We start from the raw sequence: 22,062 nt of genomic DNA, 5'->3' as shown, positions 1-22,062 counted from the left end.
GTTCGAAATGATTTACAACAAAGTACTTCTTCACACAACTTTCTATTTTCTTAAAAGTGACTTTTAACCAGCACACTTAACCAAATATAGTGGATAATCATTTGCAGCTCAATGAAGTTCTCTAGAGGGCTTCTGAATTTGAACACTCATTGAATACACAGAATCAGCATTAATAACAGGTGAACAGCCAATATTTTAGCAGTGCAGATCATCAACTAATCTAAACATTGTTGCACGTCCAATTCCGCTTCATTAAGGCCGTCTCTGAAGCTGAGTATACAACTCTCTTTCCTCCCTCCCCCATTTTGTCTGCTAACATATTGCTGTTATCTTAAAAGGTGAAGAATAATGTAAATCATAATGTCCTACTGAGTACAATAAAATTTTGACCATTTTATTCACAAGAGGAAAGCATTTGTGCCTGTGGCAATTGCAATTATTCTGTTCTCTTCCCTTGTGAAATTGCCCCTAGATTTCGGTTGATAAGAATTGGCTATGCTGAGTGAACATACCTTCAGAGCAGCAGGAGGAAAAATGTTTGAACAAAACAGATCAGATATGTTTTACAGAATTAAGCATTACTGTGTAAGGGTATTAAACAGATTGGAACAGGTCTACTTACTAATATAATTAATGAAAGCAACATAAAATAAAATAAATACTAAAGCAAGACTTGATTTTATAACTTTATGTGCAACTGAATTTAAAAATTTAGCAACTAAAGCTCCTGGCAATTTTCAATATTTTTTTTACCAAGATAAGATTAATATAAAATTCTTCCTCCCCTCTTCAAAGCGAATACAGATTAAACTGGTTGACTTACAAAGCCAACACTTCAATTAATACAGTACAAGGTTAAAAACTATACTTATTCCAGAGGGACCTTTCAAAAGTCATATTTTTTTTTAATGCAGGCGGTGGCAAATGATGTTCCCCTGAGAATGATGCTGGAGTTTCAGCTTTTTATTATAACATGAATGTGGGACTTTACTGTGCTCAAATTGGCTGCCGCGTTTGCGCACAAAACTCAAGTTACACCATTTTACAGAATATCCTGTGAAGCACTTTGAGATGCCTCGCCAATTTAATAAGGCGTTATACATTAGAATATATTATACAGCACATAAACAGGCCATTCGGCCCAACTGGTCTGTGCCGGTGTTTATGCTCCATATGAGCCTCCTCCTTCCCTTCCTCAACTAAGCCTTTGAGCATAACCTTCTATTCCTTTCTCCCTCATGTACCTATTCTAGCTTTCCTTTAAATACATCTATGCTATTTGCCTCAACAACTCCGTGTGGTAGCATGTTCCACATTCCCGCTACTCTCTGTTGTATCAAATGCAACGATTATCATAAATGACCTGGATGTGGGAATATTTCCAAGTTAGTGGATAAACCAAGCAGGTATCGTAAGCGGTGAATAGAGCAGAAAATCGTGATTGTGTTGGAACACAGCAAACTGCAAGATGGAACATGGAAATTTAAGGGGAAAAAAGACTAATACTGCACCTATCTAACAATACCGTACAGTTCAATCAACATGGTGCAGAACAAGATAAAGGAAACATTTCAGAAGAATGCATATTGGAGAAACAAAAACAATGGACATATCCAAGATTTAATTTTCCACTTTATTTCAGAAAACAAATGATATTACAAAACATGTACCATCATGGAGAACCCAAGGGAAGCCAGCACTCCTTTATAGGGAGTGCTGCCAATTACTGGCAACTTACAAGGTCAGAAGTTGGTGACTGGCTCACATGGACCAAATGTCAGTGCAATTTTTTTAAAAAAAAGTGGTTGCCACTCACAAAAACAAATTACAATCAACTTTCAAAATTTGGTGTCTTCTCAGTCTTAAAAATATTTCCGTCATCTTCAGATTTCTCCCTCCATGGATCTCTATCAATTCTTTGTTCTAGAAACAAAAAAGAATATTGAACAAAAATCCTTACATTTACTACAGCTTGTTTGAACTTACTTTGGCTCTCAATGAAATTATAACACAGGATTTTGACCCATTCCCTGAACTACCTTATAAAAGGATGATATAATTTTGTGTATTTTTTTCCATACTCAGTTTATGTACATTTATATATTAAACATACATCTCTCCATTACAACATTTTAATCTTGTAGAAGAGTCAAAAGAGTCAATAAACAATTCACTCAATTTTAAGGAGTTACTGGTACAATGGGCAGGCGAATCAGCCACATTTTAGAATGAACCACAGTATGGACTTTTTCCTTTTAATTAGTCAAACCAGATGTAGTAAAATTTCACAACTACAGTATGGTCACTGTCAAAAGTGACAACTGTTCACTTTTTCCAAAATAAGTAACAACAGGCCCCCAGCACCTTGAAAGGAACAATTTGCACAAATGTTTACTGCCATTTTATTTAGTGGAGGTTTTAATCAAATTGCTCACGCCAGAAACTACAAACACATTTGACTGATGTAAGAAAATAGGAGGTTTGTGCAATTTTTTAAAATATTATTGACAAGCAAAGAGTCAAATTGTAATGAAAACCTCTGAATAAAGGACCCACTCTAAGAAATGTATTTCAGCCAACATGTCTTTACAGTCAAGGTTCAGTTACAAAGAACTGCCACTAGGTGAGATATTGGATGGCAACTAGGTACCTGTGGAATCATACCAAAGCAAGAAGTCACCACCTCTAGGAGAGAGGAAGAATGAAAGAAATTGTGGAGAAAATAATTGTCAAAAGATGTCAGATTCAATAAACAGTTATACTCAAATTGCAATAGATCTTTCCACCAAAAAATGTTGACAAAATGCAGTTCCAAATGATTAGAAGATCCACTGTAAAGATGCAAAAATAACGCTAATATAATTATCAGCAATTACACATAGATAGAGAGATTTCAAATAATGTACACGTATGTAACTGATTGTGAAGTTGAAACATGAAAATGTAGCATGCAAAACAACATACAGCTGAAAACTCTTGAAGAACATGGTCACAGAACCAAATTTAAAGATTTGTACAGATCGAGAAGGCGGATAAAGGGCAGAAGACTTAGTATATGTGGGTATTGATTCTTTTAAGATTTGAATCATTTGAACAATACTATAATTTCAAGCCATTCGTGGAATACAAATAAGAATTGTTCTAAGAACACCTTTTCAAGATTATTTGAAATTTCTCCAATCAGACCCCACTTTCTCACTTTCATTCCTTTCCAGATTTGCTCACTGGATACCAGTCACTCTTAGAAATCTACAACTTCTTTGGTTCTTTTAGGTTTATAATAAATCTTCAAATCTTAGAATATTATTCAGTAGACCGTGTTCTTTAATGTCAAACAAATATTTTTCATGTGAATCTTTAAATATAATTCTATAAATTCTATATTGGTATTCACAATATATTGCAACATATTTTGCTTCCAAATTATTTCTAGATCCTTATGTAATTGTTAAGAACTTGGCTCAAGTGATATTAAAAGAGGTAACCGTTATCCCAACAGTACAAATAATTAACAATAAATATGTAAAGATAATCCACTTTTATCACTGAATTCAGTAACACACATTTCACCATGGACAGTGGAATGGGGAATGTTTAATGGTTCACATGCATGTCAGCTCAACTAATGTTCCACAGTACACATGTGTGTACAGCCAATGCACTTGAAACCCTTACTTGGGTTAACTTCTTGATTAGAAACCCCTCTACCGAAGAGTCCTATACTTTGCCAACCTACTGCTTTGTTCTGCTGCAATCCTAGCAAAAGAGAGGAATATAGATTTAGCAAGAAAGAAGTCTTAAAGACAGAGAAATACGACTAGAAGAAATAAAGCATTACAATATAAAGAATTCTAAAGTGTAAATTGAAACTTCACTATGCTACACTCTAACACCAAAATGTGGTTGCCTATTCCTAAAGGTTTATATCAATGTTTGGAGGCTTGACAATCACTCATATGAAAAGGTTTGTGTTTTTTCATTACAAGATGGTTTTTGTGTGTTCAACTGTAAAACAAGGGAAGACAGTGTCAGACGCCTAGAGAAGTGTAGAACTAATTCCGTAGATCATATTTGCTTCAGCAAATGTTTATTATTTCAGAGCCAATTTGATGGTAAGAAAAATAAAACTATTAACTGCACTTCCAGTAAAGCCACTTCAAGCTGTCAATGCACCAATTTTGGAAATTATTGTCATTTGTAGTTACTCGGAATTCTCTTCCCAATATGTCAAGCAAAATGTAGTTTAATAAAATTACATCATGTAGCTTACTGAAGAGTGGTCCACGAGGGAAAGATTAACAACCCTGTAGGGTCATTATTCTTCAAATGAGGCTATCTGCCACATAAGGCTAGATAAAGGTACTACCATAAACCGGAGGAAAAGATAACAAGGAGGATATCGCTTAACAGTATATAGGCCCGTGATGCATCTACAGCAGTATTTAAAAACAGTGGCAGAACTGAAATCCTCAAGTCAGCACTTGATGCATAACTTTGGAAGATATATGGTTTGCTTTTGATTGACACAGAATTGTGACCCACATACATAATGGCTAGAAAGAAAAAGAAAACATTAGCCCTGAATATACAGTGAGAGCTTTAGTTTGCTGATCCTGAAAAAAAACGCAATGAAATGTCCCGGGCAATGTGCTGCATTTACAGCACGGAGGGTGGGAGACTGCAGCAAAGAACTTAACGGCTTTGAAATCCGTGCCCTAATTTTTGAACTTGGATAGTATCTTAACACAGTGCTATGGGAAGGATGCCTGAAACAAAGAATGATAAATTCGCAAAGCCTAATGGTCGAATAGCAAGCATTATATGTATTGGTATATATAATATATATATATGTGTGTGTATATATATAATATATATCAGCTTTTCAATGTGCCACAAAATAATTTTGAACAGATAAAACAAAATTTCCTAACTTTCATACTAAGAACACAACACCTTAAAATGTTTTGTCTTCATTTAGGCGATACAAAATGATTATCAATCATCATGACAAATCTGTCACTTGCGTCTCTCTCTCTCGCCCTATTCTAGAACACTGCACCTTGGATGTCTTTTAAACTATATCCCACTTGGCTCATCAGAAGTTCCTATGAGACATCATAGTTAATTTACTCCTAAATATATTACCTTCCTTTATATTGCTAAAATTATACAATCAATCAGCAATCCTCTGTGGACAATGCAACCTGTAGCAGCAACAGGTATTGCTTTGATTTATTGCTTACTTATAAAGATCAAATGGTTGATGCCCTTCTGATGATTTAAAACAGTAAAACTATGATGGTACACTAAAACTCACTATAAGTCTGATCTGTAAATCGTATAATCGTCTAAGTCATACATCTGCCCAAGTCTCTTTCAAGAGTTTATATTCTATGTAAATTTGACATAACTAGTACTTTGCATAAGTCATATTAAATGTAAGGTCCCAAATGATCTGACTTATGAGGTTTACTGCACCACTAAAATGGTAAATACCATTTGAAAAAAGTTCATCAACTATAGTTAAAATTGGAGTTTATGATTTACACTCTCATGAAGGACACTTGCTGGGCACTTGACAACACTACAGTAAGACATAATTGAAACAGATGGTTTCAAAGGCATATTAATATATCAGCCATAAAATTAAATGGGTAGTATAGTGAAATCTGACTGGTTAAATTAAAATACAGCTAAAGCATCCGAGTCTCCAGATGTACGCATCAGTGTAATGTATTACATATATAAATACTACTGTACACCAAGTCATCTATTTCTGACTCACTTATCACAGTTGGATATGTGAGCTCACATTGTGCTCAGTGCCACACATCCATCATTTTACAGGGGCGAGGAGGGGGGAAGAGATAAAAGTAGCACCAGAATTTTAAAAAGGTTCAAGACTATTTATTTTAAAAATGAATTTGGTATTCCTCCACCCTCAGTTCTACAATACATCGGTGAAATAAGTGTTATTAAATTGTCCAGCATCAAAAATCCTGTCTTACAACAGACTTTTGTCTGTATCTTATACATGTCTTTTAAAAAAAGGTGTAATTTATTTTCTACCCACTTTCATGCAATTTGCCTTTAGTGGGCCAGTCTGGCCAACAATCTCCATAAAGAACCATTTGCAAACAGTTTCTGCATCACATGTCAGAAGTACTTTCCAGGGCAGGTTTCTTCGAGACAACTTATTCTCCTACAAGAATTGGCATATAGTGTTACCCATTGCTCTCGACAGATCCTGGAAAGGAGGCGCTGATTCCCAAAATGGAAGTCCCATGCTGCAGATTGTACTACGTTGGGGCAAACAATTGAAGGCTTTTTCTTTGGCATTCCCCCACCCCCCTCATTAAAATGCTATTCATTCACATGCGAGACCACAACTTTCCTTTTTGTACATACAATGTGTTTGTCAAACAATTCCAGATCAAACATTTCAGTCAGGTACTGAGTCTGCCCCAGTATAAAAGATGCCACCTGTGCCAGTGTGATGGCAAATAAATACATAAATATAAATGACAAATGTTTATTAAAGCCATGCAATTAAAACCTTCAGGATATTGGTATTATATTTTGTATTTGGTAATAAATAAAGCATCTGCAAATACAAGGATCAAGTACAATTACTTTTTTTAATCATAAATTTGATTTCAGTAAATGTAAACAAATCCTATGTAATCTGAAAAAAATATCTGCTTACTGTGTAGAGAACTGCAGTGATTGACAGCACAATAATAAGCAGATAATCATGCAGATATCTACAATTAAACAATTATGCTGGGCAATACGAGTTGTTCGCTGGAGGAATTCACGGCAGTGGGTAATTGTTTTGCAGAAGTTGACATTCTTAGCCTCTATACAATATTCAGCTTGTTGTGTAACAGCAGTAAAAATAATATGCAAGAATAAAAATGCATTGAGAATAAACAAAGACTATTTGTTAGTCTTGAGTTTCTTACCTCTTTACTGCTTTCTGAGCTAACATTCGGTTTCCAGCAAAGAATGTGATGCCACCTAGTACAGCAAGATATTTCAGGGTCTGAAACATGTTCAGATGAGTCCAGTACACATACATAAGTCCCAGCATAGCTGAAAGAGGAAAACAGAGGAGACATTTGTGAGCTACTAAATAATCCATACATTTTCTTATGTGAATCTTACAACTATAATTTACTATGCAGATTCAGTGGAAATGTAGACACTGAATGGATCTTGGCACTGTAACACACCAACCTCCAGCTATGCTTGCCCTGTGAGAACAATGCTAAAGCACTTGGACATCAGGTCACTTGAATTCATTTCTGTTAAGGAGTGCAGTTCACGTGACAACACCGCCATGATTTGTCACAATATTTTGAGTATTTCTGAAGTCGTTCAGTTTCTTCGATATTCATCACTCACCAGCATGTCCCAAGTGGAAGATAAGGGTACTTGGAGTAAAGGTGAAATTGGAGATGTTGACTCCCAGTTTGGCCCACTGCAAAACAAAAAAAATATTCTGGTTAAAACCAGATTGTAAACAAGCATACTGCAGTTACATAACTTTTATAATTTAAACAACAAGTTATGAAACAAACACTGTTAATAGCACTTTAACCAACAGACCAAACCATACCATTCCTTTCAACTAAATTAAGTACAGTCGCACAAGACAATATAGATCATGACAAGCTGTTTCAACTTATCTAGAAGAGTAAAATCAGAGGACCTGGCCTATGATTGAACCGGGTAAATTCAGGACGAATCTACGCAAACACTATTTTAGTGAACGAATAGCGAACCTGTGGAACAGGCTCCCTAAGGAGACCGTTGAAGCAGGAAGTGTTGATTCTTTCAAACACAGGTTAGATAAGCAGGGAGTTTGCATAGTCAAGCCTGGATGTTATGAATGCGTGTATGAGGGCTTTGGCGACCTGTAGTGTGAGACAATGGCAGAGCTGGCCGATGTTGCGAAAGTGGGGGAAATCAGAATAGGTCATGGCACGGATGTGGTATAGAAAGGATAGTAGAGGATCAAACAAGAACCCAAGATTCTGGACTGGCTCAGTGAGATGGAGTGTGCATCCTTGGATGGTGATACTGTCAGCGCCTGAGGTGTGGAGGCGCTGTCGGGAGCCAATCAGGAGGGCCTCGGTCTTGTTGATGTTCAACTGAAGAAAGTTAGCTCTCATCCAGGACTTGATGGCTGACACTCTTTCTGGCAGGACAGCAGTGGTCCTGGAGTCGAGGGTGGAGGCAGAAAGATGTGTGTTACTCGCATACATGTGGAAGTTGACTCCGTGTCTGTGGATGATGTTACCAAGAGGGAGCATATAGATATTGACGAGGAGGGGACCAAGGACAGAGTCCTGAGGAATGCCACACGTGACGGTGCAGGGGCTAGAGGAGAAACCGTTTGTGGAGATGAAGTGGAGACGGTGTGAGAGGTAGGATTGGAACCATTCATGGACAGAACCATGAAGGTTGAGGTGAGAGGAGGCACGGAAGGAGGAAAGAGTGGTCAGCGGTATCGAAGGCAGCGGAGAGGTCAAGGAGGACGAGGAGGCAGAGTGAGCCCTGATCGCAGATGGACAAAATGTCATTTGTCACTTTGACCAAGGCTGCTGAAAGCTGTGAGCTTTGTGGGGTTTGGTTTAGTCATCAAACTGGGTTCAGTAATTATCATTTCTGTGCAGCTAAGTAAATAATGAGCACAATTACTAACTGTCAGGGATTGCAATTTAGTAGCATTAGTAACACAGTGCTGCCTCCTGGGTTTCTGAAGAGATCTGGATCTATGATCCTAGAGATACAAAATTAGTCCTTTTATTAATTATCTCTGGTGCTTCATTATCACTCTATTCTTTTCAGGGCCCTTCACACATACCATGTCAGAGAACCAGCCATCATCTCTACTTTTGAGATTAGCATTATTAAAAGGCAAAAATACAACTGACATAAATGTCACCCACAGTTTAATGTCACTTAATTAACAATGCACTGTTAGGATAGCTTGAAGTAGTTTTGCGCCAAGCTTTTGAGCAACCCATTACAAAGCTGTGGAGAGTCAATCGAACTAAGTTATAGATATGTTAAATCATTGTGTCCAATTGTGGCAAAGGTTAACATGTGAATTGGGCTAAACCCAGTGAAGAACAATCACACAGCGATTCAGCATCATGGACTAACAAAACTAAAATGAAGTGTTACTTTACAGCCAGAAAGTTGCTGAACATGAATTGTTTCAGAATGCAGAGAGAATCGTAACTTCTAAAAGCATACTTCAATACCCCTCTGTCCCAGAGAATCAAAATTCCAGACAATCCTTGAAGCACAATTTTAGATTCTGATAAAACTATTACTTACCAGAATTAAGAGCAGTAACAAGGGTGCTATAACGAGAGCAGTAAATGCGTTGGACACTACAGTAGGTGGTCTTTTTTCAGGCTCCCTGAAGAGATGCTGCAAAAGAGCAATATTTAAAAGTCAAGCAAATTATGTGCCATGAATGAAATAGATGCTCTGATGTATTACCTAGTAGAATAATAAGGTGAGTTAAACCCACATTTACTTCTTAAGGTCAGCATAGCTGTAAATAAGGAACCTTGAACTGCAGTGCCTTTCAATTTCCAGAAACATGAATACAATACAATAAACTGATTAACAGTACATTAATAGGATTGATAGATTTCTGCAATAATATAATAGTAGTGACCTGCAAACATAGGGAAAGTACAATTTTCAATGTCATATACTCAGGAGAACAAGTGCCTGATTCTGTGAGAAGGTGCTCATCAAAATGGATCTAGAGGTTGCTCAATAGTTTTTGACTTGTGAAATGATCATTGGAATTGTTCATACTATAATTGGCTCCAGTGCAAACAGTGAACTACAATTCACACTGAACCAAACTTCTCCTCTGAAATGTAGTTTTGAGAACCATATGGAATTGCTTCCAGTGATGGCGCACAACTGTTTTGTAGCCACAGGATTAACCGAGATATACATGAAGCTGCGGGATACAATTCATATCCAACTGCTCAGCACCATGAGTGGAATACAGCACTCCACCCCATGGCACCTTTGCTAATATATTTTAGGTAAGCAATCAACAATATTGATAAAAAAAACTAGATACAAATTAATTGTAGAAAAGGGACTAAATTTATGTATAGATCTCAGACTGGTTTCAGTGTGCAAGTCCCCCCCACGCACACAGTGCTGTCTATTTCCAGTTGTATCTATTCCCAGTTGGAGTCCTGTAGCTCAGTGGTTAAGAGCACACACCTCGCAAGCGAGAATCCTGGGTTCGATTCCCAGCAGGGCGAAACCTTGTGCAAGATTTCTTATTCCAACCGCCAGATAATAATTCCTCAAGAAAACCCCCCAACAATAACTTGGTCACTTCAGTCCACAACTGCTTGTGGGACACTGCTGTGTGCAATTGGTTGCTGAGTTTTGCTCACAAACACAGTCAATTCACTTTACAGTATATTCTGTGAAGTGCTTTGAGACGTCTAGAAGACATGAAAAGCGCTATATCAAATGCAAGGATTATTATTTATTATTATTGTGACCTCACTTCAATACAACGCAAGATAATTCACAGCAGTGATATTACAAGGCATGAGTCATTTTATTCTTCTAATTCACAAAGAATTTAACTGTATATACAATACAAATTACACTTGGAAAGCGCCTTTCACGTCGGTAGTCCCAAGGCGCTGGGATGTCCTGTAAGCTGAACAAGGTAGAGAACATCTTGCAGCGATTTGTGCATTGTACAACTCCATGCTATTCACTCCTGCATTTCGCCCATCAAACACAGTTAATTCACTTTACAGTATATTCTGTGAAGCGCTCTGAGATGTCTAGAAGATGTGAAAAGGCGCTATGTCAAATGGAAGGATTATTTTTATTCTACAGCAATTGATATAATTTAACATTATCCAGGATAAATGCTATTTACTACATGTACCCTATATTCTGGTATGACTGAGATGCAGCTATCAACAGAAACTATTGATTTAAGGTAGTTGAAGGTCCTATATACAGGCACTAACCTGAATTTCTGGTTTGGGAGCATAGGGATTGAGAAGCTGTACTGGAGTTGGAGCATCTTCATCAGGAAACCTAATTGTAATATCAGCCTGGAAAGAAATACAACAAAATTGCATTTTATTTTAAGAAGCTGAAAATCATGTTATATATAATAATCAGATTTATTATAGGAAGTTCGAAACAGTGGATTTAAAAAAACTTCAATAATTTTAAAATGATTCACTCAACCAATCAATCCAACTCAAAACACTCCACTTGAACAGTAATGCTTTAACTGTGACGAGCTTTATGACGTCCTCTCTACATAAAAGGATGTAAAGATTCTTCTTCTTAAGTCCTGTAAGGATTCTATAAGAGGATCAAATATATAAGTGCATTTTTACACTAGAAAATTAATGGAGTTTGGAAATGAGCACTATGATTAGTTGCATGGATCAAGCCTTCTAATGAGTAGTCCATCTTGAACGTGCAATTCTAAGAGGCTTGTTGAGTGAAACAGAGGTCAAGCCGCCAATTTGATAGTAAACCTTTGCAATAATGATTCTGATCATATTTTATCTCAAATCTCATCTATATTTAAAAGAACAAATTGTGAACACAAACTCACGAGGAGCTACGGCAATTCAAAAGCAGGCAGCTCACATTTTGGAGAACAATGGGCTAATCTCCACCTGTGGAGAATTCATGAACGCTTTGAGAGCACTTCCACTAAACTGACACTTTAACCAGTTGAAAAAAAATGGGAATAATTGGATCACACTAAATGAATCCATTGCCCACAAATCCTGAACAGTAACCAGTAATCAAGGTAGCGTAAGCTTGCAGCTAAATAGGTAAATAATATTTTCAACAAATTTGTTTTCTGTACGAACAGACCGAAAAAAACCTGTCACTGGCACGATTACATACATTAAACACCTTAAAAAAGTAATCAATTTTCATTCTGACTTTGACAAATACACATTCACTTACCACATGCCACAAAATTGGGTTTTCGATTGTTGCATCTCCAATTATCAAGAAGAGGAAATAGGTTCCAGAGACCGAGCCAAACTCAGACTTCCTCTCAGACACATCCAGGTCAAATTTATACAAACTTTTATTGTCTGGCTCTGCTACGAAGACCACTTCTTGCCCCGTCTTCTGATTGTACAAACGCACGAAAGTCTAAAACATAAAATTAACAAGATCTGGTGGCAGCTCACAAGAATGACAAGTGTGTTATCAATATTTGATTTACCTTTAAAAAGTACATTAATTATACAATTCACTCATGTGCACCCTCATCAATATTTTTAGAAATATTATTCAAAATAGGCCTCACGATGGCTTCAGGAAAATCGCTCGACAACTTGTACATAACATCACTACGCGTCCTACTCCATAGTTTTGAGCCTGTCTGACCTTTCCCAGAGCTCTCTCTTCTCCCACTTACTATTCATAGAGATGGATTTGATTATTCATCAAAATGCTTTCCCTTGTGTTATGGTTCACATCACTAGTACATTACAGGAGTCCTGTAGTTTAGTGGTTATAGCACTCGCCTCGCAAGCGAGAGGATCTAGGTTCAATTCCTGGGCAGGGTGAAACATTGGGCAAGTTTCCTTACTCCACACGCCTCTGTTTATCTAGCAGTAAGTAGGAATCTGGTTGTTAGTAGCTTGGCGGATAGCTTTTCCAGGGGTAATAATCCCTTCAGAGAAAAAAAAAATTTGGTCACTCAATCCACGACTGTTTTGGGGACACTGCTGTGCACAATTGGCTGCTGCGTTTTGCGCACAAAAAATACAGTCAATTCACTTTACAGTATATTCTGTAAAGTGCTTTGAGAAGTTTCAAAGACCCGATGAAGCGCTATATCAAATGCAAGGATTATTATTATTACTTAACCACTACCTCTGCCCATCTCTCTTTCAACCTTGGTTTCCTATGGTGTGGCAGATGTGAGGGATGTCATATGTACCTGGTGTGGAGTAAGCTCTGCGCCGGTGTTCACATCAGCCAGCTGGAAGGATAAGGCAATGTTCTGGTGACTGTCAGCGGTAAGGATTCCCTTGACCTTTAAAGGATAAATCACCCTGCCAAAAAGAACATTGAGGAAAGGATTAAAAAGAGTGCCCATCATTCCATAGCTGTATTTTAGGAACTCAATATCATTATGCATCAGTTTAGAAATAGTTGCTGTCATTTCACACGTCAGCAAATGCAAAAATGATGCTTTCTTTACCTGGTAGTCTTTGGTGCAATGCTCTGATCCTTGTCAACTACTGAAAGGTCAACATTAGTGATACCAACTTCAGTGGCAACCTTGACTTTAAGCTAGATTTAAAAAGAGGTAGGTCAGCATCATATGCAAAACACGATTTTTCAGCATTCATTCAAAAATGCAGTCACATATCATAACAACACGTGTACACAAGCTAGTAAAAGAAGATGGTTACAGGACTTTTCTATCAAGTAAATGTGAAGAGATTAATATTTTACAAAAGTATGCTACAACATGAAATTTTAGTCTATAATAATCTTTGCATTTTGATATTATTATAGACTAAAATCATTTATTCAGGGTATGATAGGGGAAAAGAGGATTGTTTGCACAAATTGCTTTGACACAATGGCCAAAATAACTGGTCTACAATAAATCAGTGTATCTGGGATTGGAAACTAACAATAGCTATCAGTGCAGTATTGACGTCCCGACTAATCAAATGACAATTTGTCACTGAAATTCTAAGATTTGTTCTAAAGCTGAATCAATTGAAGCTTTTTGTTTAAAAAAAACGCAGAAATTCAATCCAGAGTCCTGGTAATAGTTTGCACTGATTAACATTCTTAAACTGGAAATCGGCTTTGTTGTAAGGGAGTGGTGACGTAGTGGTGAAGTTACTAGATTAGTATATTTTCACACAATTATTAGCTAACATTATTAACCAAAGAAATTACATTCAACACAACTTAATAGCTTTCCATTTACCTGCACATGATTTGCAACAAATCGGCTGTCACCCTCCACCCTGACAGAGAATTCATAATATCCACTTGGTGGCTTTGCCTCCATAAAATTCATTTCAAAAAGATCGCTATAAAAAAAAGTTATCAGTGGAAGCTTTTGGTGTTGTTGTTATTGAAAACTACTACACAAAACCCCAAACTGTACAAAATACTTGCAATACTGGATTCAGTTTTACAAACATATTGACGGTATTTTAAAATTATAATGAGATATGAACACAACATTGGTTTTAATCAACATTTAGGTAAACAAAACATTTGTAAATATAAAACAACTATCACATTTCAAAACTAGCCCATTTCAACATGGCACAGCACTAAGAATATGTCCACTTTCACTGTCAAGAGCCAAAGAAAATTCCACATTTTCTAAATTAAACTTACTCTGATGCTTGTAAAGTAATGGAATCCTCAATTAAGTCTAGACTTTAAAAACATCACGACCCTGGTATGCAGTGCAAATTGGCTTAATCCGTTACAGATAAGAAAATGTCCAAATGCAATAATTACATATACTATCCAGAGTTAACCGCTTCCTTACCCCTTCAAAGCAAAAGATGACTGCTGAAGAATTGTGGCTTTGGTTGATGGTGACTTAGCATATTCAAGCTGAACTTCAGCTGAATGCAGACTCTGGGACATGACATTTGTCACATGCAACTGTGGAAAAAGATAATTGGAGAAAGATTAGATGAAGCAAAAGACCAAAAGTAACCAAATACGTCAAACACATGATTGGGAAATAAATTTCACGAGATTTCAAGGCAAGGCCCATCGCTTTAACGTTAAGTGAATATATATTACACAGCTATGCCACAAAAAATGACTTTGGAAACTTGATATTTATATGGAAGCAATACATTTCTAATCTGCCTCACCCACAGAAGGATTATATATTCTCAGTACATAAACTCCCAACATCCAGGTTTGAGCTTTTGTGTCAAAAAAGCTCCCCTTGCCACCAAGATCACATATAACAATCAACAAAGAGAGCCTCACAAAACAGTTGTTCTTGACAACTTAATTTAAGTCATAAACTAAATCAATACTTCACTTCAGGTCACTGAAACATAACCACATTACACAGGCCACAGGCTATTCCCATCACATTTCCAATTCTTTTCAAAATACCAAAACCAGAATTACCCTACACAACATTAATATTTCCAATTAAATATTTTCACAATGTAGAACAATCAATTTTGTTCAGTGACCTGACCAAGACTTAAGCTCAATACTTTTCCTGCAGTCATATAATGCTTATGCAAAAAGCAACTGGAGTTCAAATGATTAAACATTTAAATAGTGACTCATTCGTTCAGATGACACATGTCTTTTTCTTAAAAGCAAACAGCACTGAAATCAATATTGAATCCCACTACTTACAAACCTTCTCCTGTCACCATGAAGGCGAAACAAAACATCAAACTGTATCTCCTTTTGTAATACTGACAGAACTATTCAAAGGCATAGTCAGCCAGCTTGCTTCTCTCTTGCACATTATGAAATAGCTTAATTTTGAAACTATGCTGACAGTCCTACCCCTATGGGTTTTTTTTCTAAAAAGTAGACATTTCATAAAATTAATTTTTCCTAATTCAGGCAACTTTAAACTTGATCTCTCAAAGCTAAGAAACAGTATTATTTCAATGTTGAAAAGACCAACTTACCTTCAGACTCGGGTTCTTATGAGAGACAGAGGCAGGACCTTCAGGTACTACAATAACCGGAATGTGGTACTGATTTTGGGACAAAGCTGCAGCAGCACAGGCAACACTGAATGCTTCTGACAGGGTAGCATAGTGTTTCTTACTGAACACAGCATTAACAAGCTGGATAACTTGGTCCTGTAAATGAAGCCGAAATTCAAAATGTATTTTCCTTCAAATTTGTTAACCTGATGCTTGGAACTCAGTGTACAAACCATGCACTAAATTAACAATACGTAACAGAATACTATGGATTCAAATACATTCACAAAACTCAGAACTGAAACATTATTGAGCAACTAGTTTTGCTTAATATCTGTAGTTGCTCAATAACTGTAGTTATTGAAAAACTATAGTGCATATGGACACAATTAATCCTTAAGGATGCTGATTCAAAGTGCAATGTTATAAAGACATCATCCTGTGACTGTTTTTTACTGCTGGAAGTGATTTGACATCAGTTCCAGCAGACGAGCAATTTGAGTTTGGAAGGTAAATTTATATTTCCCACTTCAAATTGCTTCCATGGGCTGAGAGGATGGTTGCGTTTTCATGAGCAACTGAACACATGTGCATAGTTCCACTAGCCAGTTTGTACTCTGATAATATTTAAGAGCAATATTTTCATTTATTTGTAGGATACTTACATAGCATAATATGATTATGCCATTTTGAATGCATTTGTCAATGTATACATTTCCTACAATCTATTTTAAATATAATTTTAAAAATTATCAAGGAATGAATAATGGTTTGCTCTCGTAAATAAAATTTGGTCTCTGCTTTATACTGTCAGTATTAAAAATTATCACCAGAATTGTTTAGAAATTTAAATAGCGTGAATACAGTATTCCATCCAAGAATTTGCTATACTCAGTATTTTATTTTGTTAGGCAGATTAATCGACCCATCTCATGCACAACAATTACCATATTTATACAAACCCAATAAGCAACTATGTTATTTAAGATGCAACATGTCCCCATGGCTTGTTCATCTTAAATGCCCTTACTTCTTTTATTGTTGGCTCCATTCCAGCGTGGTCAGACAACTTGTACGCTGCAGCTACAAATAGTGCTGTGGTTTCTATTCCCTCTTCAAACTGCAGGTAAACACCGCCAAGATCGTCCAGACGTGCAACCAGGTCCTAAATGAAAAAGCAAATTAATTTACTGCAAACAAGGTTGGTTTTTTAAAACCTTTGATGTGGAGCCCATTTTATATTTGTGTTGACATATTCAAACGGTGGTAGAGCATTGATTATCTGCACTAATTGAAATTGGCCACCTTGTGGATGAGCAAACAGTGCGAATAATTGGTCACCAAGCCAACTACATTACAACAACAGGGCGATTAGACACCCTACACTGCAACGTAAAGTGACAGTTGTTGTAAGAAGGGATGGATGGATCTTTGTTTTGACACTTTGATCTAATCAACTCAAAAGCTAATCTCTCAACTGCTGGCAGCTACAGTGAATGGTGTGATCCCTTGTTTTATTTGACGTCTAAATTCACTTTCTTTTCCAACAAAAAAACATTTGAGCGTTCTGCTTCAGTTACCATAAGATACGAACAGTGAAGCCTACAGAGACTGAAGCCAAACTGTGAAACATCTAAATTAGTTTCCTGTCTTAAAATAATGAGCTTATACTACCCAGTGTTAAGAGAGTCTCACAAGGTCTGCTGCTCCATTAATAAAGTTGATGTATCTATTTAAAAAAAAACTTAAGATGACACAGGAATAGAGATTGAGAATGGATTTAAAACCATTGACAAAGTATCAGATTGGATGAAGAGAAAGAATCAATACAAAGGTACTTGAACTATCAAAACACGAAGGTAAAAAAGCAAACAAAATGTGCAAACACATAGCCGAGGAAGATATTATTATCTGAAATGCTGTACTCTGTCCAGGGCCTTGGGACGTCCTCCCGACATACAAATGTAATCTTGTTGTTGTTGTTGAAGCAATGCATAAATTGAGAGAGGCAAATTTAATTGTGTCTCGTCTTAGTGAGATCACACACAAAATATTTCACGCAGTAAGACAATGCAGTTGTGCCATTTCAAAAACACATTAAGAAACTAATATAGTTGAGAGGGGCACCAATTTAATTTCTGAATTGAGTGGGAAAAAGATGTAAGGAACCATTAGCTAACCTGATACAACAAAAGTTAATTCCGAAACAAAAGTTTTACCTCAATTTCCTCTACGATGAGTCGGAGATCAGCTTGCTGAGACAGATATGACGCTGCAAACAATGCATGAATAATTCTGCAAACAAAACAAAAAAACAAGTGAATTCCTGATAAAAGTATACCAAAGGTGTACTGGATTTATGGGTGACAACTAAAAGACTCACATTGTGCTGTAATAGTATCCATTTTAATTAAATTTTCACCATGACCTGAACTAGAAGTGTTCATATAATGGACTTGCAATCTCATACTAAGAAAAACGTCAGAATAACCAGGGTAGGTTCAATGTAATTGAACCTATAATCTTGTGCGACTGAATTGGAAAAAAAAGGTACAATAGGCAGACTAGGTTTCACTAAATGGATCTGCAATCTCAAACTATTATTGTGTATCAAAAGGTTAGGAGGTTCCCCATTAAATTAGGACATTCAGACTTTATACCACTTTCTGGTTTGAAAATACCTCCCCAGAATTGGATAATTGAAAGTCCCACATCATTTTTTGTGAAAATCAAATTCAAAATGCTTCAAAACTATAGCAGGTCTTTTGGGCTAATCTCAATTTGTTCCTTGTACTATACAGAAAAAATACTTTATTATAAATGGCATTTTTAGTTACTGCACAATTCAGTATCGCGACTGTACCAATGAATGGAGAACAGCATTACCCCAAAGAGTTATCATCTTTGGAGATGCGAGCGCCAAGGGTACGGATAACTTCCTGTGATGACAATGGAAGGCCAAAGCTGCTGAGGGCTCCAACTGCATGGTAAATCTGGGTAATTGAAGAATCTTCACTCACTGCTGCTAACAGTTGGTCTCTGGTTTCATTTTGGACTGCAATCTGGGAATAAATTTCAACAAAAAATCTCAGTAATCAACTTTTTCATCGTCTCGAATGTCACAGATGAGCAAACCCCAGATTCCCAAATCCTTCCAGTCTCTCAGCAAGACTGAGCTTTACCTTCATTAAACAAGTTCGACCCATCAGCTTAATTGGCACGTTGAAGTACAAAGAAGCATAAAGTGTTTATTTCATCTTTCACTCACCTCACAATTAGATAGGACTTGGCTTGCTTCAGCAGCATAAAATAGGGAATCAATATCGCCGGAGTCCACTTGCGATTTCAGAAAGTCACAAGCACCCTTTTTAAAGGAAGCATTCAAACAATTAATTTTCTTTGTAAGATTTTGCAGTTGTAAGAAACAAGAGCCTTTTCAGTATATTCCCTTATCAGAATTCATGTACAATGGATTCCAAAAACTACTGCCTTACCTGTTCATCTGGTACTTCTTCACCTAGCTTATTCAATCCGACTATAGTGTAATAGGCACTCTCCAAATCGGAAAAGGATTGTGTTAAGGTTTCGATTAATCTTTCAACATCAGAGCTTGACAAATAGTCGCTAGGTGTGATGGACTGAGCACTGGCCAACAGAGCCAAGATGAACAGGGAGATTGAGCCTAAAATACAGGAAAGAAAAATATTTCAGACACTGCTCTACTGCCACTTTCTATTAATCCAAAATGTATTTCTGTCGGCACTATGGGAATGCAGTTATTCTTTCAGTTAAAGGGCTGTATAGACCTCCAAACAAACAGAAATGCTACAGAAATGGCTGTCAAAAACACTCCATAATTAGTAACAAAGAAGAATTTTTAATGATGATGACTTAACATCTGCTTGATTTGCACGGAAGATCAGGAAGTAGATCCTTGGGATCTTGGTACGTCCTCCCAACGTGAAAAACGCTATACAAATGTAATTTTGTTGTTGCTGTTGTAGACAGTAAATGTGCTACTTCTCTATATTTGTTACTATCATAGGGAGAATACCTACAGTTCAAATTCTTGATTGTATCTGCAAATGAATGTATGGAGGAAAATAGTTCCATGTTTGCTGTGTAAGAACAAGTTTATTGCAGAACAGGTTTAACAAGTGGTTTAATAATAATATTAATCCTTGCATTTGATATAGCGCATTTTCACATCTTCGAGACGTCTCAAAGTGCTTCACAGAATATGCTGTAAAGTTAATTGACTGTATGTTTTGTGGGAGAAACGCCCACAAAACATACAGTCAATTCAATGAGTTTATTACTTTGAAGGAAGGAAAGCAGATTATGGACAGAGGTTGACCGCAGCAGCAAGATTTACATGTTACTACACACATTTGCCTAAAATCAATATTCATCCAAAGCAATATTTACTTCCTGGAGGAAGTCAATAATTTAATAAGTTTTGTTCCATACACTTTTTTAAAAAAAAACTGTCATCATCCTGGGGGGTTGGGTAGGGCAGCAGGAACATGGAAAGGCTGAATGCTAACAAAGGGGTGATATTCCTGCTGACAGTGTGGGTATTTAATTTGGTCAACCAGATATCTGGCACAATAAGACCGTGTTTCAAACCAAAGTCTTCAAACCAGGCTCCTGAGAGTTCACGAGGTGCAAGCAAAGGAGCTGCCATTGCATCTGCAAATATCGCTTCCAGGTTTTGAACTGAGGCCCTTGGCTTCCTTACTCCAATCCCCAGATGTGAAGATGAGAGTATTGGGTGGGGGGGGGGGGGGTGGATATAGGTAGAATGGTTTGGGGGACACAGGGTACAGTGGGTGTGGAGGTACAATGGGGAATGGTGCCAGATTCGGGCAGTTTGCGCCCGAGCGTGTTTTTTGGGGTTGTGCCATGCCCGAGAAAACAGCTTCAAGCAGGTGCCTAATTTTTCAGCTTTCGACTTAAACCTGCAAAGCCTTCTCCCCCACCACCCCCGGCCCCCCCCCCCCCCCCACCCCAACTAGCCCCACTCCCCCACTCTTACTGGCTCACAATCACAGAACGGATTGATTTGAAGATGCTCTCACCAGCTTTCAAATAACTTCATGCCCTCGCACCTTCCTACCTATCCGACTGGCTTCCCCCCACCCCCTTCCACCACCCCACCCCACCCCCCGCCTCTGGCCTCCCGTTTGTCCCTCGTGCCCTCGGCCACCAGCGCCCCAAAACTCTGGAACCACCTTCCTCGATCTCTCGCCTTGCCCCTCCTGCGCGCCTTTCAAATCCCATCTACAACACCTTCCTTTTGATCGCGCTGAGGGAGGGGGTCACCTTCCCTCTCCCCACCGCCCGCCCGCCCGCCCCGGCTCTTTATCAGGACTCCGCCACTGTCAAGCGCCCCGAGGCGCTTACCCCGCGTGAAGGGGCGCTACACAAAACCCCGCAGCCCCGCGCAATGCTTTCCTTTTCCAAGTACCTATCCCGATTCCCTTTTGAAAGCAACTATTTCGTGGACTTTTCGGCTACAAACGAACCTTAGTTTCTACCAAACCCCCCCCTGACGACGTGTGGGTGGGTGTGTGGGTGGTGGGGTGTGGGGGTGGTGGGGTGTGGGGGGGAGGAGGTGGTGGTGGGTGTCAATGATCCCGAAGTGACTGCAGAGGGAGCCTCAGAGCGGGAAAGAGAGAGAGAGAGAGAGAGGGAGGGGTGGCTCAGGCCACGTCCGCAGACAAGACACGGGCCCTGGGGAGCGGCACCGGTAATGGAGGACGAACGTGAGAGGCGCTCAGCCCCGGATTGTGAGGGGAAGGGAGACGGAGTTGCAATGGGGGCTGAGGCCGGGGGGCGGGAGCGGGGGGGGAGGGGGGCTCCTTACCTGGGTCCCTCATTGTGACAGAGCCTCGAGCTCTCAGCTCAGGGAGGGCGAACCGGCGCGAGCGAGCGAGGGAGCGAGCGTTCACTTCCGGGGGCAACCGACCCGTCCACTTCACCCGAGAGAGGGAGAGTCAGGGATGGACTCCACACACACACACACACACACACACAACTCAAACCTCCAACAACAACAACAACCGCAAACAGCCGCGTGAGACTCGCAGGGAAATGACTAGAATGCGGCGTTTCAATCACAATCAACTCAAATCTATTCGATTAAGAAGATGTTGGAATGGACCAAAGCTCCTCCTCCCCCCCACACGCCCCCCCCCCCTCCCACACTTCTTCGCGAGCGGCGCCGAAAGCTAACGCTTTGCTTTTCGTCACCGACTTTTTTTAATGATATTATTATTGTTGTTGTTGTTGTTCCTTGGTGATAACGGCG

The 22,062-nt window shown here is 38.4% G+C and overlaps 1 protein-coding gene across 2 annotated transcripts; it reads right to left on the bottom strand.

The window, feature by feature from the left end:
* Positions 1 to 1,614: 1,614 nt before the first annotated feature.
* rpn2 (ribophorin II) lies at positions 1,615 to 21,805 on the bottom strand. 2 transcript variants are annotated; one of them, XM_007884721.2, is made up of 18 exons: positions 21,619 to 21,805; positions 19,244 to 19,431; positions 19,018 to 19,113; positions 18,636 to 18,811; positions 17,969 to 18,044; positions 16,780 to 16,914; positions 15,729 to 15,905; positions 14,600 to 14,718; positions 14,021 to 14,126; positions 13,274 to 13,365; positions 13,010 to 13,124; positions 12,019 to 12,213; positions 11,049 to 11,135; positions 9,352 to 9,447; positions 7,408 to 7,483; positions 6,966 to 7,095; positions 3,676 to 3,756; positions 1,615 to 1,923 (listed from the first exon to the last, which is right to left on the bottom strand). In XM_007884721.2, the coding sequence occupies exons 1-17, from the start codon at positions 21,629 to 21,631 to the stop codon at positions 3,705 to 3,707; spliced, it is 1,929 nt and encodes a 642-aa protein (XP_007882912.1). In that variant the 5' UTR covers positions 21,632 to 21,805; the 3' UTR covers positions 1,615 to 1,923; positions 3,676 to 3,704. The 2 variants fall into 2 exon arrangements, with proteins under 2 accessions (XP_007882912.1, XP_007882919.1); XM_007884728.1 differs by lacking the exon at positions 3,676 to 3,756 and having other exon boundaries at positions 21,619 to 21,776.
* Between the last annotated feature and the right edge of the window lie 257 nt (positions 21,806 to 22,062).

This window comes from Callorhinchus milii, unplaced genomic scaffold (genome assembly GCF_018977255.1).
Source record: "Callorhinchus milii isolate IMCB2004 unplaced genomic scaffold, IMCB_Cmil_1.0 Scaffold18, whole genome shotgun sequence".
Lineage (NCBI taxonomy): Eukaryota > Metazoa > Chordata > Chondrichthyes > Chimaeriformes > Callorhinchidae > Callorhinchus > Callorhinchus milii.
Note: the sequence above shows the minus strand (reverse complement) of the source record. Positions and strands in the feature narration are given on the sequence as shown.